This window comes from Polypterus senegalus, chromosome 1 (genome assembly GCF_016835505.1).
Source record: "Polypterus senegalus isolate Bchr_013 chromosome 1, ASM1683550v1, whole genome shotgun sequence".
NCBI lineage: Eukaryota > Metazoa > Chordata > Cladistia > Polypteriformes > Polypteridae > Polypterus > Polypterus senegalus.
Window position 1 is genome coordinate 315,118,983 of NC_053154.1, and position 22,572 is coordinate 315,141,554.

Below are 22,572 nucleotides of genomic sequence, written 5' to 3' on the forward strand. Positions count from 1 at the left end.
CTACTGTCAACTCGCTTTCTTGCCTATGGAGAAGTCATCTCAGATAAAGGGGCACTGGAATCGTCGGGTAGAGGGGTCCTTTCATCAGATTGGCCGGCTCAGCACTGACTCAGCTGTTGAATGACCAGCAGAGGGGAGGCGGCCTGTTGGCCGAGGTCTCCAGGATTCCTCATATGTGACAGTTCTGAATTTAGTGAGTGATATCATCTATTCCTGGATTTTATTTTGAAGTTTGAACTGCTGTATTGTATTCCTGAGGTGGCCATGATAGATTGGCCCTCTAGCTCTGTGAAGAAGATTACTTGTGTTCTGTTTTATGTGTTGTATTTACACCATTTTTAACACCCATGGCATATCCAGCCTACCTGGAGTGCGGTTTCTCTCTCTCTTTCTTTCTGAATTGTCTTTCCCAAGATTTCTTCTATTTTTTTTTTTATTTTGTCCCTACAAGGGTATATATTTTTCTTAGGGAGTCAAGGCTAGAGGAACTGTCAAAAAAACAGGGCCTGTTAAAGCCCATTACAGCCCTCCTTGTCTGATTTTGGGCTATGCAAGAAATAAATTGTTGTTGTTGAAAATGTTTAGTCCTTCGTGTACTGCAAAGTAAATCACATTCATCCCCTTTTTATTGTACATCCTGTACCTGTGCCACCGATGATTCACATAACTAATGCTGGCCGCTGTGTCACCCAATTACAGGGTTTTAAAATATCTGGAACAAACAGCCGGATGAAAACTACACTGACATTTTTTGAACAGGATTCTGTTGTTGGATTGCATGCAGCACTTGGCTGTGTGACTGAGCATATAAAGGGGCGGCATACCGCTATGTGTCCTTCGTGCCTTACACCAAGTGCTACTGCGATAATAATGACTTCACTGAAATAAGTATGATATACAGAGATAGAAAGATAGACAGATTGATCGATAGACAGGAAAGGCACTATATAGATTAGGCGTAGGCAGGCAGATGTGAAGGATGTCAGTCACCTAAAAGTCAGATCTGCCCTTTCCTCTCCAGCTCCTCTCCAGTTCCAAGCTCAGTCCAGCCTATCATCGACGTGGCCCTTCATGTGCTTGTAGGAGTGGACCACCGCTACATCCACTCCCTGACTAGTGATCAGACATAAAGGCTCTTTGGTGAGGTGAAAGTCAATCACCAGGGGCCTCATGCATAAAGGCGTGTGTAGAATTCACACTAAAACATGGCGTACGGACAAAAGTGGAAATGTGCGTACGACAAACTAATCCAGATGCACAAATCTGTGCGTTCGCCAACTTCCACTTTCTTCCGCTCCATAAATCCCGGTCAGCATGAAAGTAACACACGTGCATGCACCTGCCGTCACTCCCCAACTCCTCCCAGAATTACGCCTCTTTGAATATGCAAATCAATACAAATAGCCCTTAAGCTCAGCATTCTGTGAAAAGACAATGGCAAAAGCACGGGGGGAAATAGAAGAATTTCAGTAAATACCAAGTGGTGGAGAGGAAAAACGTACTATTTGTTGGTTTAAACAGTGATATAAACAACAAAAGGAAGCTGATCGAGTGACAGAGTGTCGGAGAAACTCGAAAGCGCAAGTTCACAAAGTCGCACAGTGCCTGAAAATAAAAAAGAAGTTGTCAGATATCAAAGTCGCCATGAAAAGGCGAGTCGTAGCCCAACGTCTGAGTGTCATATGAAAGCTTATTAGGGTACAGAGAAAAAAAAATAGGCACACAGTGGGGAAAAAAGCTCAAAATGTCAACTTTAATGTTGAAATTTCCACTTTAATCACCTAGTTTATTTAGTCATTAAAGTAGAACATCATAAACTTCATCTTAAAATCATTTAGTTTACTAGTTTCTCAAATCCCATCGTAACTAAAGTAGCACGTTAAATGTTTTGTTTTGTATTTGATCTTCTATGTGCTCCATGTGTGTGAATCACTACGTGCTTCTTAAATGGGTTTTCTCTTCCTCCGACAGGACACAGAATCCATTACATTTGTGATATTACAGCCCTCTGAATAATTAAAATACTGAGATGTATACTTGATATCATTTTCATGATGATAGGAGTTAAAGCACGTTATTAAACATGGGGACACGGTGGCACAGTGATTCTGACGAACTGGCGCCCTGTCCAGAGATTGTTCCTGCCTCATGCAAGATACTTGCTGTGCCGTGCCTGACCTTTGATTAATAATTTATTGCAGCAGGACTGTCTCTTTCAAACGTACTAACCCCCAGTTCCTGTCCTTCCTTTTTTTTCTCCAAATACTCAATCGCCACACAATTAGCTCTGTAATAGATGTTAAGCCATCTGTATGCTTAGAACGCCGATTCTTCAAAACTTTTATTTATTCTATCCATCTATCCTTCCAGTGTCGCGCCAGCACCAGCAAGAATACAGCGCGAGGCAGGAACAATCCCTGAACGGGGCACCAGATCGTCGCTAGCGCTGCCCACCATGTCCTCACGTGTTTAATTATTAACAATATAGATTATTTAAATGATGTTGACATTTTATCTGTATAATAAACATATTTTGCAGCATTTCATCTTAAAAATGATATCGTCATCATATGTAAATATGCTCTTTATAAAGTGGCTCAGTTTGTGAATTATAATAACTGTATCGCAAGTTTACAGTGAGCTGATTGTACTTATAAGTACAAACAGTTCTACAAGGAGCACTTGATGGACTGATTGAGTGCGTTTATAATTCTTGGAATGAAACTGTTTCTGAACCGCAAGGTCCCTAAGGAAAGGCTCTGAAGCGTTTGTCGTATGAGAGCAGTTCAAATAGTGATAAGTTCCTGATACTGTATACCGATAATTCTCTTTCCGATCAGCTGCTGTAGAGCTGTGATTCCCCACTCGGATACAGTGATATAAATACTTGAGAGTAACAACACTAAAGCAGCTATGGTATTTGGAAGAGTGGTTGGCCATTCCGTGAACCATTATATTGTTACAGGTTAATTATAATCAGATGCCTTAAACTAATAAACAATATGCGGTTAATTTCAGTGTATTTGATAAAATCACGTCAGGGATGTGCATCTAAAAAAGAAAGGGAAAGCACACTGGAACAGTAGCACTGCTTTGACGCTGGGGGTCGCCAGTTTGCAAAACCAAGCGGAGAACTTGCGTACGGCAGGGATTGAGCTAGCGTGAAAATGTGTGTGGCTTTATACATCGTGATTTGAGCGTGGAAATGGGAGTACGTAACATTTTTGTGCATAAGCACCATTTATATGCGAAGCCCCAGTTCTTTACTTCTGCTGATGTTAAGTTACAGACAGTTCTCAAAGTTCTCCCCCCAGACTCCTTTCCTCTGTCTCATTCCCCTTATCAATACCCCTCATAAGTGCAGAATCATCTGAGACTTTCTGTAAGTGACCTGACCTGCTCTTGCGATTGTGTACATTCAGCACATCAACATAAACGTATGAATTTTTGAAATACACCGTCAGACTATTTCAGCCAGGAGAAGGAATAATGCGATCGCTCGAACGTTTGCCCCTGGAACGTTATCTTTATCTTTCTACTCGTGGATCGGGTCAATTCATATGCAAACTAACAGAGCACAATGGACATGTGCAGACTACGAAATCCATAGCAGTAACCTGGTTAAGGGTTTACATGGCCACATTTTCGGGTTATTCCTCTGTTAACTGGGTTTCTCTAATCAGAACATGGCATTTTAGACACCAGGTTGCTGTAAATCAGTGTCTGCCAAAGTCCAATTAGAGCCCTAGGTGGGGTGGACAAAAGTCACCCCTCATTGTCCATAGCAAGTAGTCAGTTTTATTAGACTTCGATGACCTGGAGGGAAGCGGTGGTCCCCTCGGTGCCCGGAGCATAAATGGTGGGCCATTGTGTATATAATGTGGACTTTAAGGAGCACACAAGCCCGTTGGTGTTCAGAGTGTATTTTCATAAAGGGCACCCAACCGGTAACAGCACCCACTCAGTATAATCCGAGTTTTGACAATGGGGTTGTCCCCTTCGGCATATGAAACACGCGCCACTTAATGTTCAAAAAATGGCACCTCTCAAGTGTTGGCGCACAAGGTGACCACCAACATTGCTTAATGGATTGACTGGCTCTACTGTGAATAACCGGGTTATTAAAGAACATGTAAACGCACTTAATGAACCTGCAACCTTGGAGTTTAAAGTTAACACCAAAACCACTTTTATGGAATCCAAAAACTTCCATTGATTTTTGGCATTTTTACAGTCTGGAATTTAGGGAGATGGTATGGAATGAGGAACCAACCCTGGATGGAGGTCCAGTCCATAACGAAGCACACTGAGGTGCCCACTCACACTCACTCACCCATAGACCAGAGAAGGCCAACATGTGGAACAAAAGAGCAAGAAAGGACCTACAATTGAACCCCGGTCCATAAAGCTGTGAGGCGGTACAGCTGGCTACTTCACCACTGAGGTGCCAACTTCGACATGAAATACAACACATTAGCCAGTGCCGGCCGAACCCTTCAGATTGATCCTGCTCGCTCACTCACTGGAGAAATTCATTATTTTGGGTTATGTGCATCGATCCTTAATTCCAAATGTCACAAATCTGCGCCATCCATCACCTTTCCACTCTCACACACGGGCCACGTGTGGGCCGAATCGGCGGCCGTCTTCTGGGAAAGATGCCATTCCTTACAGACATGTGACACAAAGGGCCATTGATTTTCTGGCTGCAATTTCATTTCGGTACAGAGATGAGGCCACGAGTCGGGACTTCAATTATGAGCTGCCGTCTGAGTCAGAAAGCTGGACTTTTATTTTATGGCTCAGCAAGAGGCTTACTGAGAATAAATTGGTTGACGGTGCCGGAGTTTATCAGGTTCATTGAATGTGTGGCACGGAGAATGTCAATGTAACTTTAAGAGCGGACTTTACTTTCCTACTGTTTATAGTAGTAGTAGTGGTGGTCAAGTTGGCAGTGCCCAATGCCAAGTTAAATGCAAATACTGTATATTAAAATACAGAACTTTATTATATGTGATAGATAGATAGACAGATAGGAAAGGTACTATATAATAGATAGATTGATAGATAGATACAGTGCATCCGGAAAGTATTCACAGCGCATCACTTTTTCCACATTTTGTTACGTTACAGCCTTATAGCAAAATGAATTAAATTCATTTTTTTCCCCAGAATTCTACACACAACACCCCATAATGACAACGTGAAAAACGTTTATTTGAGATTTTGGCAAATTTATTAAAAATAAAAAAACTGAGACAGCACATGTACATAAGTATTCACAGTCTTTGCCATGAAGCTCCAAATTGAGCTCAGGTGCATCCTGTTTCCCCTGATCATCCTTGAGATGTTTCTGCAGCTTCATTGGAGTTCACCTGTGGTAAATTCAGTTGATGTGACATGATTTGGAAAGGCACACACCTGTCTATAGAAGGTCCCACAGTTGACAGTTCATGTCAGAGCACAAACCAAGCATGAAGTCAAAGGAATTGTCTGTAGACCTCCGAGACAGGATTGTCTCGAGGCACAAATCTGGGGAAGGTTACAGAAAAATCTCTGCTTCTTTGAAGGTCCCAATGAGCACAGTGACCTCCATCATCCGTAAGTGGAAGAAGTTCAAAACCACCAGGACTCTTCCTAGAGCTGGTCGGCCATCTGAACTGAGCGATTGGGGGAGAAGGGCCTTAGTCAGGGCGGTGACCAAGAACCCGATGGTCACTCTGTCAGAGCTCCGGAGGTCCTCTGTGGAGAGAGGAGAAGCTTCCAGAAGGACAACCATCTCTGCAGCAATCCACCAATCAGGCCTGTATGGTAGAGTGGCCAGACGGAAGCCACTCCTTAGTAAAAGGCACGTGGCAGCCCACCTAGAGTTTGCCTAAAGGCACCTGAAGGACTCTCAGACCATGAGAAACAAAATTCTCTGGTCTGGTGAGACAAAGATTGAACTCTTTGGTGTGAATGCCAGGCATCACATTTGGAGGAAACCAGGCACCGCTCATCACCAGGCCAATACCATCCCTACAGTGAAGCATGGTGGTGGCAGCATCATGCTGTGGGGATGGAACTGAGAGACTAGTCAGGATAAAGGGAAAGATGACTGCAGCAATGTACAGAGACATCCTGGATGAAAACCTGCTCCAGAGCGCTCTTGACCTCAGACTGGGGTGACGGTTCATCTTTCAGCAGGACAACGACCCTAAGCACACAGCCAAGATATCAAAGGAGTGGCTTCAGGACAACTCTGTGAATGTCCTTGAGTGGCCCAGCCAGAGCCCAGACTTGAATCTGATTGAACATCTCTGGAGAGATCTTAAAATGGCTGTGCACCGACGCTTCTCATCCAACCTGATGGAGCTTGAGAGGTGCTGCAAAGAGGAATGGGCGAAACTGGCCAAGGATAGGTGTGCCAAGCTTGTGGCATCATATTCAAAAAGACTTGAGGCTGGAATTGCTGCCAAAGGTGCATCAACAAAGTATTGAGCAAAGGCTGTGAATACTTATGTACATGGGATTTCTCAGTTTTTTTTATTTTGAATAAATTTGCAAAAACCTCAAGTAAACTTTTTTCATGTTGTCATTATGGGGTGTTGTGTGTGGAATTCTGAGGAAAAAAATGAATTTAATCCATTTTGGTATAAGGCTGTAAGATAAGAAAATGTGGAAGAAGTGATACGCTGTGAATACTTTCCAGATGCACTATAATAGATTGATAAATGATAGATAGATAAGGCACTATATAACAGATAGATAGATAGATAGATAGATAGATAGATAGATAGATAGATCTACCTATCTGTTATATAGTGCCTTTCCTATCTATCTATCTAGCTATCTATCTGCAATGTGCACTTTAATCACGATGTCTGAATGGCTTGATTTATAGTTTTAAACTAAGGAGCAGAGGCGGTAATCAAGGAAAGATGCGTCTTTGTCCCCAAACATTATGGTGGGCACTGAGATGTATCTGTCTTAAGTAGGTGTGCACAGTATATATATATATATATATATATATATATATATATATATATTTTATACTAACTATACATTCTTCTTCTTCTCTAATATTAATTTGTTTTCCTATGCATGTAACAACTTCTTTGACATGTTGTACTTTAAGCTCCATCCTTTGTAAGTAAATGGACTACAGAAATTATTCTTTGCTCTTTTTGTGAAGAAGACCCTCAGGAGAGTCCTGGTAAAGTTTGCGAAGTACCCAAGGCCCAACTGTTTGGCACGTCAACACTTTTCGGCACAGACCCAAGGACTTTCAGGCTTCCATAAGCTTTCTGATGAAGCCTGGCGAGCGGAGCAGAGCTGTGAGCGTCCTGCGCGGCCCCTCCATTTGAAGCCCTCATTCACTCGTGTAATCGCTTCGCTCACTGCCAATGCTTTATTCATTACTTTTTCAAAATCCCCATGGAAATCATCCAGCATGTTTTAATAATTAACTAGAAGATTAAAAATTAGAAATAAATGTGAAATATTCGGTCTGCCACAAATCACAGGGGATGCATGTGGGGGGGGCTACGATGACTGCAGTTCGGCCACGGTTCTGCCACCTCTACCTCTGAAGAACTGAGGAAAGTGCAAGACATCACTCTGAAGATGCCGCTCCGAGTTTGATTTGTGCACCCCATAGAACCCAAACGTGAAAGCTGCAGTCGCTGAACTCTTACACTCAACACGGACAGGAGTGGCTTGAAATGCTCAATAAAACTCCTGGAGAACATCTGGTTAGAATGTAAGAAACAAAATTACAAAATGAAAATCAATAACATGCACAGACCTTTTGTTGGACAGTGGCTCTGAAGGGGGTACCATACTGGACAGGATTTCGGTCCTTCTAATCATCCATCTTCCTAACCCAATTACCCAGGGCAGGGTCCTGGGACAGTTGGCGCCTAATCAAAACAATCATAGGGTGTATGGCCTGCAGGGAGTGCTCCAGCTCTCCATATCCGACACAAGCAGACGCAGACACAAGTCCAGCATGACACACACAGGTTTTATTTTCCTGAGGGAAACTCTTCCCAACGGTTAACCCAAAACAGTACAGTACAATAAGCATAAATAAGCGCCATAACACTAGAATTCCTGAAGCCTATGAAAAAACTCATAATCCCAGCCTACCTTAAATCCCTTTGCACCTCTACCATCAGCGTCTTTTGTTTTGTAAATGTGTCGATCAGCGCAAGCAGCAAGCAGTCTGCTCAAATCTCCCAGCTCAAGCCAAGGCTCCTTATCTGCGTGTGGGGTGCCTGGAGTTGTATTGGGTAAACAATACAGTATTTGTTATTTCATGTGTGTTCCGTGTCTACAAAGATCTGGGTAAGCTGGGATGAATGGAAATGCTTAACACATACCTAAAGAAGAAACTTTTTCCATGTTATACTAATAATGACGTGAAGTGTATAATGTGTGAAGACTTTAGTCCAAATATGACATAAACACGTGCGCTTTTATTTAAGAATATATCCCAAGAACAAAAAAGCATTCGATTTTACATGTGGCTGTCAATGAGTTACAAACCCAAACTCAAATGTCAATCAACAGAACACTAATGAGTATTCCTGAATGGTGCAGAGGTAAGAACTGCTGCCTTATAACCCCCAGGTCCCAGGTTCGAGACCGGGCACTCCATGCTTTGAGTGGTGAGCTGCTATTATTATTATTATTATTTCTACAATATAATAAAAACATAAATTTGATTTAAGTCTGTAACACCGGTGTAAATTTTGGCAACGTGTAAAAGTTACCGCTTGTTATTTCATTATTCAGTTTTATTCTGTCAGTGAAGTTCACGTGGTACAACAAACTTGCCTCTCCCTCTCTGAGTTAATGGCATTTATCTCCATTCTTTTCACAAAAATGTGTTTGCAAGAAGAAGGCGACCATTTCCAACATCTAAAGTGATCGGCTCGTTTACACATCTGTCAACTTAGGCACTGTATTTATTTTGTTTCTATCACTTTACTTTTATGTGAGTAACACTCAGGGCCCCACCTATTAGAATCTTCCTGTACCAGTCTAAGGTAGCTCATCAATATTCATGACTTGGGCGGAGACTTCAACGTAAACACACAAGGTGGTGTAAATGAAAATCCGTAAAGCCAGTTTTAGAACAAACTGAAACATCAGCCGAATGCAGCGATAGTGATGACAATTTGGATTGGCTGTCAGACGTTGATATGGATAGTGACACTGATGAATCTCGAATATTTTTATGCATTATTGCACTCTAAGGTAGCTCATCAATATTTATGACCTGGGCGGAAACTTCAACGTAAACACACAAGGTGGTGGTGTAAACGAGAATCTGTAAAGCCAGTGGTAGAACAAACTGAAACCTGAAGCCTCAGTTGAATGCAGCGAAAGTGATGACAATTTGGATTGGCCATCAGAGGCTGACATGGATAGTGAAACCGAAGCAATCCAAACAAAACAGATGTACGAATGTATGAGGCATGGCGTGCTTCTGTCGAGACTGTCGGGAGAATGTCAGCATCTGTCTGCCAGACAGGAAATTGCTGCCATCACCCCTAAAATGCTTGTGGATACCTTTGCCAAAATGGTGCTCATTGTCGATCTGTGTTTGCACCAACACTGAATGTGATTGACTCGTTTACACATCGATCAAGGTATCCACTGTATTTATTTCATTTCTGTTGCTTCATTATTACATTAGTAACACATCATAACTCGGATTTCCGTCCATTAGAATCTCACTGTACAACTCTAAGGTAGCTCTTCAGTATTCATGGCCTGGGTGGAGACTTCAACGTAAACACACAAGGTGGTGTAAATGAAAATCTGTAAAGCCAGTTATAGAACAAACTAAAATTGAAGCCTCAGTTGAATGCAATGATAATGATGACAATATGGATCAGCTATCAGACGTTGACATGGATAGCGAAAATAATGAATCTTGAAAATTTCTACACATTATACAGGATCATTCTAATGGGTGAGGCCCCAAGTTATGACATATTACTGTCTTAAAAATGAAGCAATCCAAACAAAACAAATGTATGAATGGATGAGGCATGGCGTTCTTCTGTCGAGACTGTCGCCGGGAAACAGAACATCGGCGTCTGTCTGCCGGACAGGAAATTGCTGCTATCACCCCTACAATGCTTGCGGATACCTTCGTCGATTTGGAGCGCCGTCTCGATCTGTGTTTGCAAGATGACCATTTGCAGCAATGGATGTGATTGGCTCGTTTACACATCTATCAAGGTATGCATTGTATTTATTTTGTTTCTATTGCTTCATTATTACATGAGTAACACATCATATCTTGCGGCCCCACACATTAGAATCTTCCTGTAACACGCTAAGATAGCTCATCAATATTCATGACCTGGGCGGAGACTGTGGTGTAAATAAAAAGCTGTAAAGCCAGTTTTAGAACAAACTGAAACTGAAACATTAGCTGAATGCGATGGTAGTGACGACAATATTGACTGGCCATCAGAAGTTGACATGTATAGTGACACTGAGGCATATGGCACCGTATGACTGACCCGCCATGATATGCCTGGTGAATTCACTTGTCTCAAGGTTCACCGTGGTGCAAGTAGGTGTGTGGCGATATGGCAAAATGATTGCGATTGAGTGGAAGGACAAGTGGAAAGACAAGAAAGACGTTAGCCCCCTAACAACTGTCAATGTCCATCTCTAGGGGAACATGGATGTCACCAAGCCTTGCGCTGTAGTGTTCTGCAATAACACAATGGGCGCCATTGATCGTACCGATCAGGCTCTGACATTCTACCCTCTCATGTGCACACAACAGAAAAAAAAGGTTATAAGAAAAGTGTGCAAAGAAGCAAACTTCTATTATCCTTTGTAGTGTGCGGCCGGGGCTCTTGCCCGGCTGGGACGCCTCCACACTGGGAGGACGGGGGGAGCAAGCATGTCCCTGGGACAGTAGATGGCAACCCCCCTGGGCTTCATGGGAGTTGGAGTGTGGTGCAGCCCTGTTGGGATCCGCAGGCCACGCCAAGGGGTGCTGCAGTAGGAGCTGCTGAGACCTTGTGGGCAGTTCTTCCAACACACCCAGAAGTGCTGCCGGAAATGAGTAAACAAGCATCTGGAGCACTTCCGGGTGCGTTATTAAAGGAGCCAGCGTGAGGAGGAGGAGTGACCAAGCTTGACCAGAGTAGTGGACAGGAGAAAATATAAAGAGAAGGAAGAGACTTGTGGTATTGGGTTAGGGTTAGGGTTATATGTCCTGCTCCACTGACAGACTGAGGAGATCGTTCTTCCCCCACACTATGCGACTCTTCAATTCCACCCTTGGGGTAAACATTAATATTATACTAAATAGTCTGTCTGTTATATCTTCATTGTTATCACTATTTAATTTAATATTGTTCTTTATTAGGATGCTGCTGCTGGAGTATGTGAATTTCCCCTTTGGATTAATAAAGTATCTATCTATCTATCTATCTATCTATCTATCTATCTATCTATCTATGCTTGTGCATGAACTGTGTTATACTTATGGGGTACGGGGAAGGCGTTTCCCACAAGGGAAAAAGAAAAACTAAACCTGATGTGCCTTGAACTTGTGTCCCACGCTTGTCTGAGTTGGGTTCAGCTGGCGCTGCCAGCCTGGTGGGCCACACCTGCTTGAGACATTGGACTTTGCATTGGTGACACACTCTAAGCATATCCCACTATGGATGTGTACTAAAACTGCATCAGTACAGCAGTGAGGATTTGACCGAACTTTCCTACTGCATTCATGTGGATATTTTGGTATTCACATGTTTCGGTGACACATATAACACAGATTCTGGTTTGTAGGAGGAGTAAACAGAATGTTAAGGAGGTTAACAAGCAGGTGAATGTACAACAGGTTCAAATTGAAGTTACACATCTCTCAAAAACTTCACCTAAAGGAAAAATTCTATTAACACAAAATCACATTACTATAAGACTCAGATATTTTCATCCTTAGGCCCAGAACTTGAAGTTGGCTGTTATTACGATTAAGCAGCTGAATATTTGCCAGCAAATGGTTGCACATTGGTGCACACATCATCCTCTAACACCTGATGCTCCCGATTCAGTTAGCTCAGTCAAAACAGCACGGGTGACCCCCACATCCCTTCCCTGTTCCCCAGTCTTCAAAACAGTGTAGGACAATCATGAGGAGGACCAAGAAGCCCCCTCAGTACCAAAATAACATCAAGTCAAGTTTTGAAGGTCCCTAAAGTCCTCCTGTCCACTACACGACTTGGTGGCTGATTCCAGGTGTCTGTGGATCTTTGTGTGAAGAAAAACTTCCTAATGTTTGTGTGAAATTTACCCTTAACAAGTTTCCAACTACGTCCCCATGCTCTTGATGAACTCATTTTAAAGTCACTGTCTCGATCCACTGGACTAATTCACTTCATAATTTTAAACACTTCAGTCAGGTCTCCTCTTCATCTCTGTGAAGACTCAGCTCTTTACAGTTGTGCTTGAAAGTTTGTGAACCCTTTAGAATTTTCTATATTTCTGCATAAATATGACCTAAAACATCATCAGATTTTCACTCAAGTCCTAAAAGTAGATAAAGAGAAACCAGTTAAACAAATGAGACAAAAATATTATACTTGTTCATTTATTTATTGAGGAAAATGATTGAATATTACATATTTGTGAGTGGCAAAAGTATGTGAACCTCAAGGATTAGCAGTTAGTTTGAAGGTAAGAATTCAAGTCCGGTGTTTTCAATCAATGGGATGCCAATCGGGTGTGAGTGGGCACCCTGTGTCATTTAAAGAACAGGATCCATCAAAGTCTGCTCTTCACAACACATGTTTGTGGAAGTGTATCACGGCACGAACAAAGGAGATTTCTGAGGACCTCACAAAAATAGTTGTTGATGCTCATCAGGCTGGAAAAGGTTACAAAACCAACTCTAAAGAGTTTGGACTCCACCAAACCACAGTCAGACAGATTGTGTACAAATGGAGGAAATTCAAGACCAGGAGTGGTCGACCAACAAAGATCACTCCAAGAGCAAGGCGTGTAATAGTCGGCGAGGTCACAAAGGACCCCAGGGTAACTTCTAAGCAATTGAAAGCCTCTCTCACATTGGCTAATGTTCATGTTCATGAGTTCACCATCAGGAGAACACTCAACAACAATGGTGTGCATGGCAGGGTTGCAAGGAGAAAGCCACTGCTCTCCAAAAAAACATTGGTGCTCGTCTGCAGTTTGCTAAAGATCACGTGGACAAACCAGAAGGCTATTGGAAGAATGTTTTGTGGACGGATGAGACCAAAATAGAACTTTTTGATTTAAATGAAAAGCGTTATGTTTGGAGAAAGGACAACACTGCATTCCAGTATAAGAACCTTATCCCATTTGTGAAACATGGTGGTGGTAGTATCATGGTTTGGGCCTGTTTTGCTGCATCTGGGCCAGGACGGCTTGCCTTCATTGATGGAACAATGAATTCTGAATGATATCAGAGAATTCTAAAGGAAAATGTCAGGACATCTGTCCATGAACTGAATCTCAAGAGAAGGAGGGTCATGCAGCAAGACAACGACCCTAAGCACACAAGTCGTTCTACCAAAGAATGGTTAAAGAAGAATAAAGTGAATGTTTTGGAATGGCCAAGTCAAAGTCCTGACCTTAATCCAATCGAAATGTCGTGGAAGGACCTGAAGCGAGCAGTTCATGTGAGGTAACCCACCAACATCCCATAGTTGAAGCTGTTCTGTATGGAGGAATGGGCTCAAATTCCTCCAAGCCGGTGTGCAGGAATGGGCAAAAGTTACCGGAAACGTTTAGTTGCAGTTATTGGGGGGTCACACCAGCTACTGAAAGCAAAGGTTCACATACTTTTGCCACTCACAAATATGTAATATTCAATCATTTTCCTCAATAAATAAATGAAGTACCGTAGATCCCGGAATGCAGGCCGACCCGGTATATTAGCCGAACCCCTTCTCTACCTACTAAATTACATGTATTTGCCGATGACCGGTATTTAAGCCGACCCCCTTCTCCAAGCAAAATTTTCTAAATTTCCTTAAAAGTGCCTCTTCGGGTATATTTATAATGTTTATCGGCGAGAATTTGAGACTGCCGCCATTTTTGATATATAATATAATGTGCATAATTTACCAAAACACCAAGAATTTTTCTAATGTACTAACTAAAAAGTTATAAAAAGTGCCTAGCCTACTTCGATTAAGATAGGAGCATGGCGGCGCGCATGGTCGCAGCGGCTCAGGGCTCTCCTTTTCAGTGCACTTTTTTGTTGTTTTTGTACTTTTTTTTTGTCCTTGTTTGTGCATGGTCGGTTCGGCGAAAATCCGCTACACCATTCAGAACCTTATAGACATCGGTGTCCAGAGCCAGACATCTGTTTCGAGTGTTTTTCATCACACGCACAACATCCCAGACAACATAGCGAGAATCTCCGTGGATTGTTGTCGGGTCTAGGAGACGACACAGACGGAGGAGGGAAAGAAAGCAGAAGCGGGGCCGCAGATCCGGTGTTATGCTAAGGCTAAAAAACAACCATACAAGCCCTATACAGAACTTTTTTCTGCACTGAAGGAGCTGCTTTTAATCTCATTGTAGATGCATATAGTGACAATAAAAGGAATTCTATTCTAGAAACAATTTCATACTGTACTCACCATTTAATTTGACATCTTTGGGCTGCAGGAAGGGAGGAGATATTTCCACACAATGTCCATCTTCGTTTCGATTGCGATCGTTTTCTTTTACCTTCTCTTCCTTCCTTAGCAATTATGTGTCTTGCTTGCATGGTCTTAATGAATTATATATATAGGTAAATCACTGCAATGACGGAAATTACATCCACAAACACATGTATCTGGGCTCCGAATGACGCTACTAACGCTCTCGGTTGTTTGCATACACGTGACCGCATCCGTTTCATAACGCAAGACGTTGATCGTAAATCAAAACAAAAAATTTCATTTTAAACTTCCCGATAATTTATTATAAATTTTATTAATAAAATCAACAACTAAACACTTTTTGGAATAAATTCTTTATTTAATTTAAAGTACCGGCATGCAAAGTTACTGTACTTCTTCATCTGAAAGATGGCTCTGTGGTTTCGTCATTATTTACTTCCGTATTCATCGGCAAAACCGGCATTGCGCTGGAAATCTTGAATCTGAAACGATACTCGTTGTATAAACCGACCCCCAAACTCCAAGCGAAAAATCTAGGACGAAATTCTCGGCTTATATAACGGGATATACGGTATAATATTTTTGTCTCATTTGTTTAACTGGTTTCTCTTTATCTTCTCTTTAGGACTCGAGTGAAAATCTGATTATATTTTAGGTCATATTTAGGCAGAAATATAGAAAATTCTAAAGGGTTCACAAACTTTCAAGCACAACTGTAAATCTTTTCTCATAACTCATCTCGTGTAGCCCTGGAATGAGTCAAATCGCCCCTCTCTGGGAGAAGAGTACCGGTGATTATTTGATTCCTCTTCAGGACCTGTTTGGGACAAAACATTACTGACCATCATCAGTGCTCACCATTGCCAGGTTATGAACAAGCAAAGGCCAATCCTGACAGCAATGGCCATGAGGCCCACCAAAGTATCATTACAGCAATTTGACACATATTTCCAGAACAAGAAACTTTGCCCCTTACCTTTCCAACAAAGACCAGGAGTCTGGCATTCATAGGATCCTCATCAGAGCTCAGCCAAAATTCGGAGTTGTCGTCAGAGGCAATGGCAAACTGGAAATCACCTGGTGGCGATATCAAGAAAAAAGGGAGCGATCACAGACTAATAAAGTACATACTGTACAGTACAAGCAAACGACACACAATGCACGTCATATAGTGCCTTTCTGTACTGAAAACCATCCCAAGCACAATTCTCGTAGTCTGAAGAGAGAACGCCATCCAGTCTTGCAGATAGACAAATCAGAAGTTCACTTAAGCAACTGGGAAGGCAAGTGCTTCCTGACTTAGGGCCCCCCTCACCCCTGGGACATGGTTACCTTCTCCAAATGAGAACAATGGCCCTGTGTGATTTTTTGCTTTGCCACCCCCTGACTTGGCATGGAATTACCTTCTTTTGGTCCTTCTAGCTGCCTCCCATGCACCCATGTGTGGATTCAAAAAAGTACTCTGATTCCTTCACTTTTTACACAAATTATGGTGTAGATTTAATAAGAAATTGATAAAATGTGACCATCAATCTAACACTTAATGACAAAACGAAAATGTGCTTGCAGATTTATTAAAAATCAAAAACTGAAATCTCTCTATACATGTCTATCTCTTTATCTATTGTGGTATATGGCCGGCAGTTTATCCCGACCAATACCCCCACACCGCTGGATGGAGTCCTCCCTGCAACATGGAGGTTCCAGCAGGGCATCATGGACCTTGGAGTTTTACTTCACAGCCCTGCTGGATATCGTGGGGGCTGCCGGGGGCCGCTGCAGGGAAGAACAGGGAGTTGTATTTTCCATATAGCCTGGAAGTACTCACTAGTCATGGGGACGGAAGAAACAAAGTACTTCTGGGTTGATGAAAAGAAGGAGTTTTCACCTGACCCGGAAGTGCTATGAAATCACGTGGACTGAGGGACAGAAGGACTTCCGGGTAGAGGAGTATAAAAGGACTGTGGGAGATCACAGCAGGGAGACGAGTTGGGTGGGAGTGTGACGGAGCTGCTGGGAGTGGAGGATTGTGTTCATTGCTGTTTATTGTATATTATTGATTTATTATTGAGAATAGTGGAGATGGAGGTGCTTTGGGCACATCATTGTGAAAATAAATTCATTATTGGGACTTTTTACCTGGTGTCTGAACATGTTATCTAAGGGTTCAGTGGTCAACAGTGACCCCTGTCTGTCACACTATCTACTATATAATTAAACATTAAGGTTTCTGTCTCCAGTCCCTTAGAACAATCTGATTGGTCAGTGTGACTTTGGTGTGATTGGTCAGTTTATCTTTGGTGTGACTGGTCAATTTGGCTTTTGAGATGTGATGAAAGAGGAAGCGCATGTGTGAAACGCATGAGGAAGAGTAAAGGCACAGGATGAGAGAGTCGCCTTCAAGGATGTAAAGAATAAGACCAGGCAGGAGGTGAGAAAGACACCTCAAAAATAATGAGTCTGGGAAGCAGGATTTATGGGTACACACCAGAGAATGGAGCACCAGTGAAGAGCTGTTCAGACACAAGTGAATACTGAGGAAAGGTGATATAGGTATGTTCATGTAGGGCAAGAGATTCCAATGTATTTTTAAACTAGCCGCGTAGTGCTGAAACAGGACAAAGTTTAAAATCAATAAACAAACAGATATCGCTAGCTAAGCAGAGACAAGGTACACTCTGAAACGCAGAGGTAGACCGACTGCCCACTCCTGACGTCACTCTTCTCCCTCCCATTCGGCCCGCAGCCTATGTCTCGGATTAGCGAGAACGTATCGCTCCTGCAAGTGAACTATGATACTTAGCACGATGAGAAAGGTCGCAAAATCTACCGGAATGTACACTTCACCCCTATTCAGACTTGCATGTGATAATGATATATAAGGTACTAGCCGTCCCCCACGGTTCCGCCCACGTAGTAGAGAAACAGGACAAACTTTAAAAATCAATAAACAAAAAGATATCGCTAGCTAAACGCACGCAAGGTACGCTCCAAAATGCAGAGGTAGACCGACTCGCCACTCCTGAGGTCCTGTTTCCCCCTTCCCTCAGCCCGCTGCCTCTGTCTCGGATTAGCGCGAATATATCGATCCCGTAAGCGAACTGTGATTCTTAACGTGATGAGAGAAGTCACAAAATCAACTAGAATGTTCAAGCAAATTCTAGACAAAAACCTGATCTAAATTCACTAAGTAGTTCTCTCGTTCCCTAGCTAAGCAGAATTAAGGTTATGCCCAAAGCAGACGTGCAGCCCGATGAGTTTCTCTCGGATTCCTGCTAATAAATCGGCACCACCAGCAAACTATGATACTTAGCGCAATGAGAAAGTTGCAAAATCAACCACAATGTTCAAGAAAATTTTAGGCAAAAAATACGATCTAAATCCGTTAAGTAGTTCTCTCGTGAAAAGCGGACAGACAGATGTTGGATTTTATATAGAGAGACTATTGTATTATCTGTCTTCAATAGGTACCATGGCTAGTGTGTATATATACTGTGTATATATATATATATATTATGGAGGACTGCCGGCTTCCCATGCCAGTCCCCACCCCCAGGCCGCCAGGAGGAGCTCTCCTGACAGCAGGATCATGCCCCGAGGTCCAGCAGGGCCTTATGGACTTAGTAGTGTTTATACACAGCCCTGCCAGATACCTTGGGGACCACCAGGAGTCGCTGTGGGGGGGCTTATGGGCCCTGTGGGGCCGTATGACCCGGGAGTACGTCACGGTCACGTGACGGGAAGAAATGTCGTGCTCCCGGGTTGAATAAAAGGACTGATTGCCCTGACCCGGAAGGAATTAGGAACTATGGATTGACGGGACAAACACCTCCGGGTCAGGGGCTATAAAAGGATGGTGCCTCAGTCCAGACACTGAGCTGTGCTGGGTGGGAAAGGAGCGAAGTGTTTGGGCGAGGAGGAGTGGTTATTGTGTTGATTTATTATATGAGTAGTGTGGAAGGTGCTTGGTGCACTGTGAGTCAAAATAAAAAGTATTGGACTTTTACCTGCTGTTTGGAGTCATACCTGAGGGTTCAAGGGAGCACTAGCGTCCCCTACTGCCACATATATATATATATATATATATATATATATATATATATATATATATATACACTGCTCAAAAAAATTAAAGGAACACTTTTTAATCAGAGTATAGCATAAAGTCAATGAAACTTATGGGATATTAATCTGGTCAGTTAAGTAGCAGAGGGGTTGTTAATCAGTTTCAGCTGCTGTGGTGTTAATGAAATTAACAACAGATGCACTAGAGGGGCAACAATGAGATGACCCCCAAAACAGGAATGGTTTAACAGGTGGAGGCCACTGACATTTTTCCCTCCTCATCTTTTCTGACTGTTTTTTTCACTAGTTTTGCATTTCGCTATGGTCAGTGTCACTACTGGTAGCATGAGGATACCTGGACCCTACAGAGGTTGCACAGGTAGTCCAACTTCTCCAGGATGGCACATCAATGTGTCATTGCCAGAAGGTTTGCAGTGTCTCCCAGCACTGTCTCAAGGGCATGGAGGAGATTCCAGGAGACAGGCAGTTAGTCTAGGAGAGCTGGACAGGACCATAAAAGGTCCATAACCCATCAGCAGGACTGGTATCTGCTCCTTTGGACAAGGAGGAACAGGATGAGCACTGCCAGAGCTCTACAAAATGACCTCCAGCAGGCCACTGGTGTGAATGTCTCTGACCAAACAATCAGAAACAGACTTCTTGAGGGTGGTCTGAGGGCCCAACGTCCTCTAGTGGGCCCTGTGCTCACAACCCAGCGCAGTGGAGCTTGATCGGCATTTACCATAGAATACCAGAATTGTCAGGTCCACCAATGGCACCCTGTGTTTTTCACAGATGAGAGCAGGTTCACCCTGAGCACATGTGACAGACGTTGAAGGGTCTGCAGAAGCCATGGAGAATGTTATGCTGTCTGTAACATCATTCGGCATGACCAGTTTGGTGGTGGGTCAGTGATGGTCTGGGGAGGCATATCCATGGAGGGACGCACAGACTTCTACAAGCTAGACAAAGACACCTTGACTGCCATTAGGTATCAGGATGAAATCCTTGAACCTATTGTCAGACTCTATGCTGGTGCAGTAGGTCCTGGTTTCCTCCTAATGCACGACAATGCCCGGCCTCATGTGGCAAGAGTATGCAGGCAGTACCTGGAGGATGAAGGAATTGAAACAATTGAATGGCCTTCACGATCCCCTGACTTAAACCCAATAGAACATCTGTGGGACATTATGTTTTGGTCCATTAGGCGCCGCCAGGTTGCTCCTCAGACTGTACAACAGCTCAGGGATGCCCTCATACAGATCTGGGAGGAAATGCCACAAGACACCATCCGTCGTCTCATTAGGAGCATGCCCCGACGTTGTCAAGCATGCATACAAGCTCGTGGGGGCCACACAAGATACTGAAAAGCATTTTGAGTAGCAGAAATTAAGTTTTTGAAAAAATGGACTAGCCTGCCACATCTTCATTTCACTCTGATTTTAGGGTGTCTACACAATTGAGCCCTCTTTAGGCAGAAAACTTTTATTTCCATTAAAAGACTTGGCATCCTTTTGTTCCTAAGACATTGCCCTGTCGTTATTTGTATAGATATCCAACTTCATATTGAGATCTGATGTATCTAATGTGTTTCTTTAAAGTGTTCCTTTAATTTTTGTGAGCAGTGTATATACTGTATATATATCCATCCAATCCATCCATCCATTCATTATCCAACCCACTATATCCCAACCACAGGGTCACGGGGGTCTGCTGGAGCCAATCCCAGCCAACACAGGGTGCAAGGCAGGAAACAAACAATACAATACAATTTATTTTTGTATAGCCCAAAATCACACAAGAAGTGCCACAATGGGCTTTAACCGCCCCTGCCTCTTGACAGCCCCCCAACCTTGACTCTCTAAGAAGACAAGAAAAAACTTCCAAAAGTTTGAGTACCGAGAAGAGAAACAGAATAGGTGAGGGTTAATATCAAACCCCGGGCAGGTCGCCAGCCCACTGCAGGGCGCACACACACCAAGCGACAATTTAGAATCGCCAATGCACCTAAGCTGCACGTCTTTGGACTGCGGGAGGAAACCCACACAGACACGGGGAGAACATGCAGACTTCACACAGGGAGGACCTGGAAAGCGAACCCGGGTCCCCTAACTGCGAGGCAGCAGCGCTACCCACTGCGCCACCATACTGTATATATAAATATATATATATATAGTCACACATGCGTGTTTAGGAGACAACTAAAGGGCTTGAGTACGTATAATTCCAAGCCGGACCAGGGGATGGCGAAGTGCACTAATTCTTCCTCTCGATCTTTTACTGACCATTCTAGGGAAATCCCGCCTGGCTCAGGGGCAGCCAACAACGTCACTTCCGGTCCCAGTCCTGATGACATCACTTCCTCCACCTGATGACATCACTTCCTCCACGTTTAAAGCAGCCATATTGCTCCCAGTTAATCAGTTCTGTTTTGGACTCTGTTGTATGAACATGTCTGTGCTTTGGCATCAATTTTGCAGCCACGAAAAATTATATGGGTGGCTGCCCCAAACCTTCGCAATGTCTTATGGTCATTCTTCTTACAATATATATAGACATTGAAGACAGGGGTTTGCTGGCATCCCGACTGGGATGGATGGTTCTTTACACAGCCAGGACACCTTTTATAATGGAAGGATGGAAAGAGGCCATGTGCTCCCTAAGTCCGACAGGTGGCAGCCGCTCTGAGGGGTCTCCCATAAACGCTCCTGCAGGGCTTCATGAAGATTGGAGTTCCAATAGGCAGCTCTGCTGTGTCTCATGGGAGCCACCAGAGGGAGCTTTGGAGAGGAGGTTTCCTCTTTTTTAGGGAGGTGCCACCTGACCCAGAAGTGCTTCCTGGATCCAATGTGGCAGCACTAGAATTACTCCTGCGTCCGGTATAAAGGAAGCCACTCCTCCTCACTTCAGTTGTAGAGGAGGATGAAGCTCACTGAGGAGGAGTGAGGGAGAGGAGGTAACAATATAAAGCCAATTGTGGAACACTTCACATCCCTCGATGACAGCCACACTGATCTCTCTGGTTGTGTTCTCTCACAGGGCTTCAAAGACACTTTTAAAATAGAACAAGAAGACGCTCAGCTCCTTCTCAGCCTGGGAACACGTTACTTCTTTTTAATCCGTGCCTTCATTTTCTCCAATGGCAGTCTGTTCTCACCTACCCTCACTGTTTCTCTTTCCTTCTGCCTTGGCTTTGTTCCCCTCTTATGTTTGTCACCTGCACTTTTCCTTTTCAGCGTCACACCTGATGAAGGCCATACAACTTGAACGTCGGGTCTTTTACCTTCTGTTCCTTTTCTGTTTGGAAATAACGTTTAACCCTTTTCTTCCTTTGCAGACTGTAGAGTTGGTGAAGTTGTGGGATGGTAAGATATTGAAGGATGAGTGCTACTTAATTTATATTCTATTTGTGCCCATATTGGCTCATAACTGCTTTTAGACCTCTGCCAACCTGCCTTAAAAGCCAGTGATCTTCCGTGTTTCTATTTTGGACTCAGCCTGTACACTTCGGTGTTGCCAAAGCTCCATTATTGCAGCCTTATTCAAGTATACGGGTGGCTGCCCCAAACCTCTTTCTGGTGTCAGGGTCTATTCATTTTACACATGGTACAACACCTTAGTACTATGTGATTTAAGAAAATAAATGCAATTGTGCTGTAAACGTTGCTACATCATTAGGAAGGCGCAACGCACGCGTATTTAACGTCAGTTGCTATGAAAGGTGCTATATTTAACAGCAGTTATTTACAATTAATAACACTGTGCGAGGGGCTCCAAGAGTGCTTTATAATTTCTATCGTGTTGTGAAAGGTGCGATATATACCGTAAG

The 22,572-nt window shown here is 43.2% G+C and overlaps 1 protein-coding gene across 1 annotated transcript in view; it reads right to left on the bottom strand.

Moving 5' to 3' along the window:
* The window catches only part of b4galnt4a (beta-1,4-N-acetyl-galactosaminyl transferase 4a), a 443,680-nt gene that overhangs the window by 278,468 nt on the left and 142,640 nt on the right, over positions 1–22,572 (bottom strand). The window contains exon 6 of the mRNA XM_039738621.1: positions 15,655–15,755. Within this exon, the coding sequence (XP_039594555.1) occupies positions 15,655–15,755 (101 nt within the window). The remainder of the gene's footprint in view (positions 1–15,654; positions 15,756–22,572) is intronic.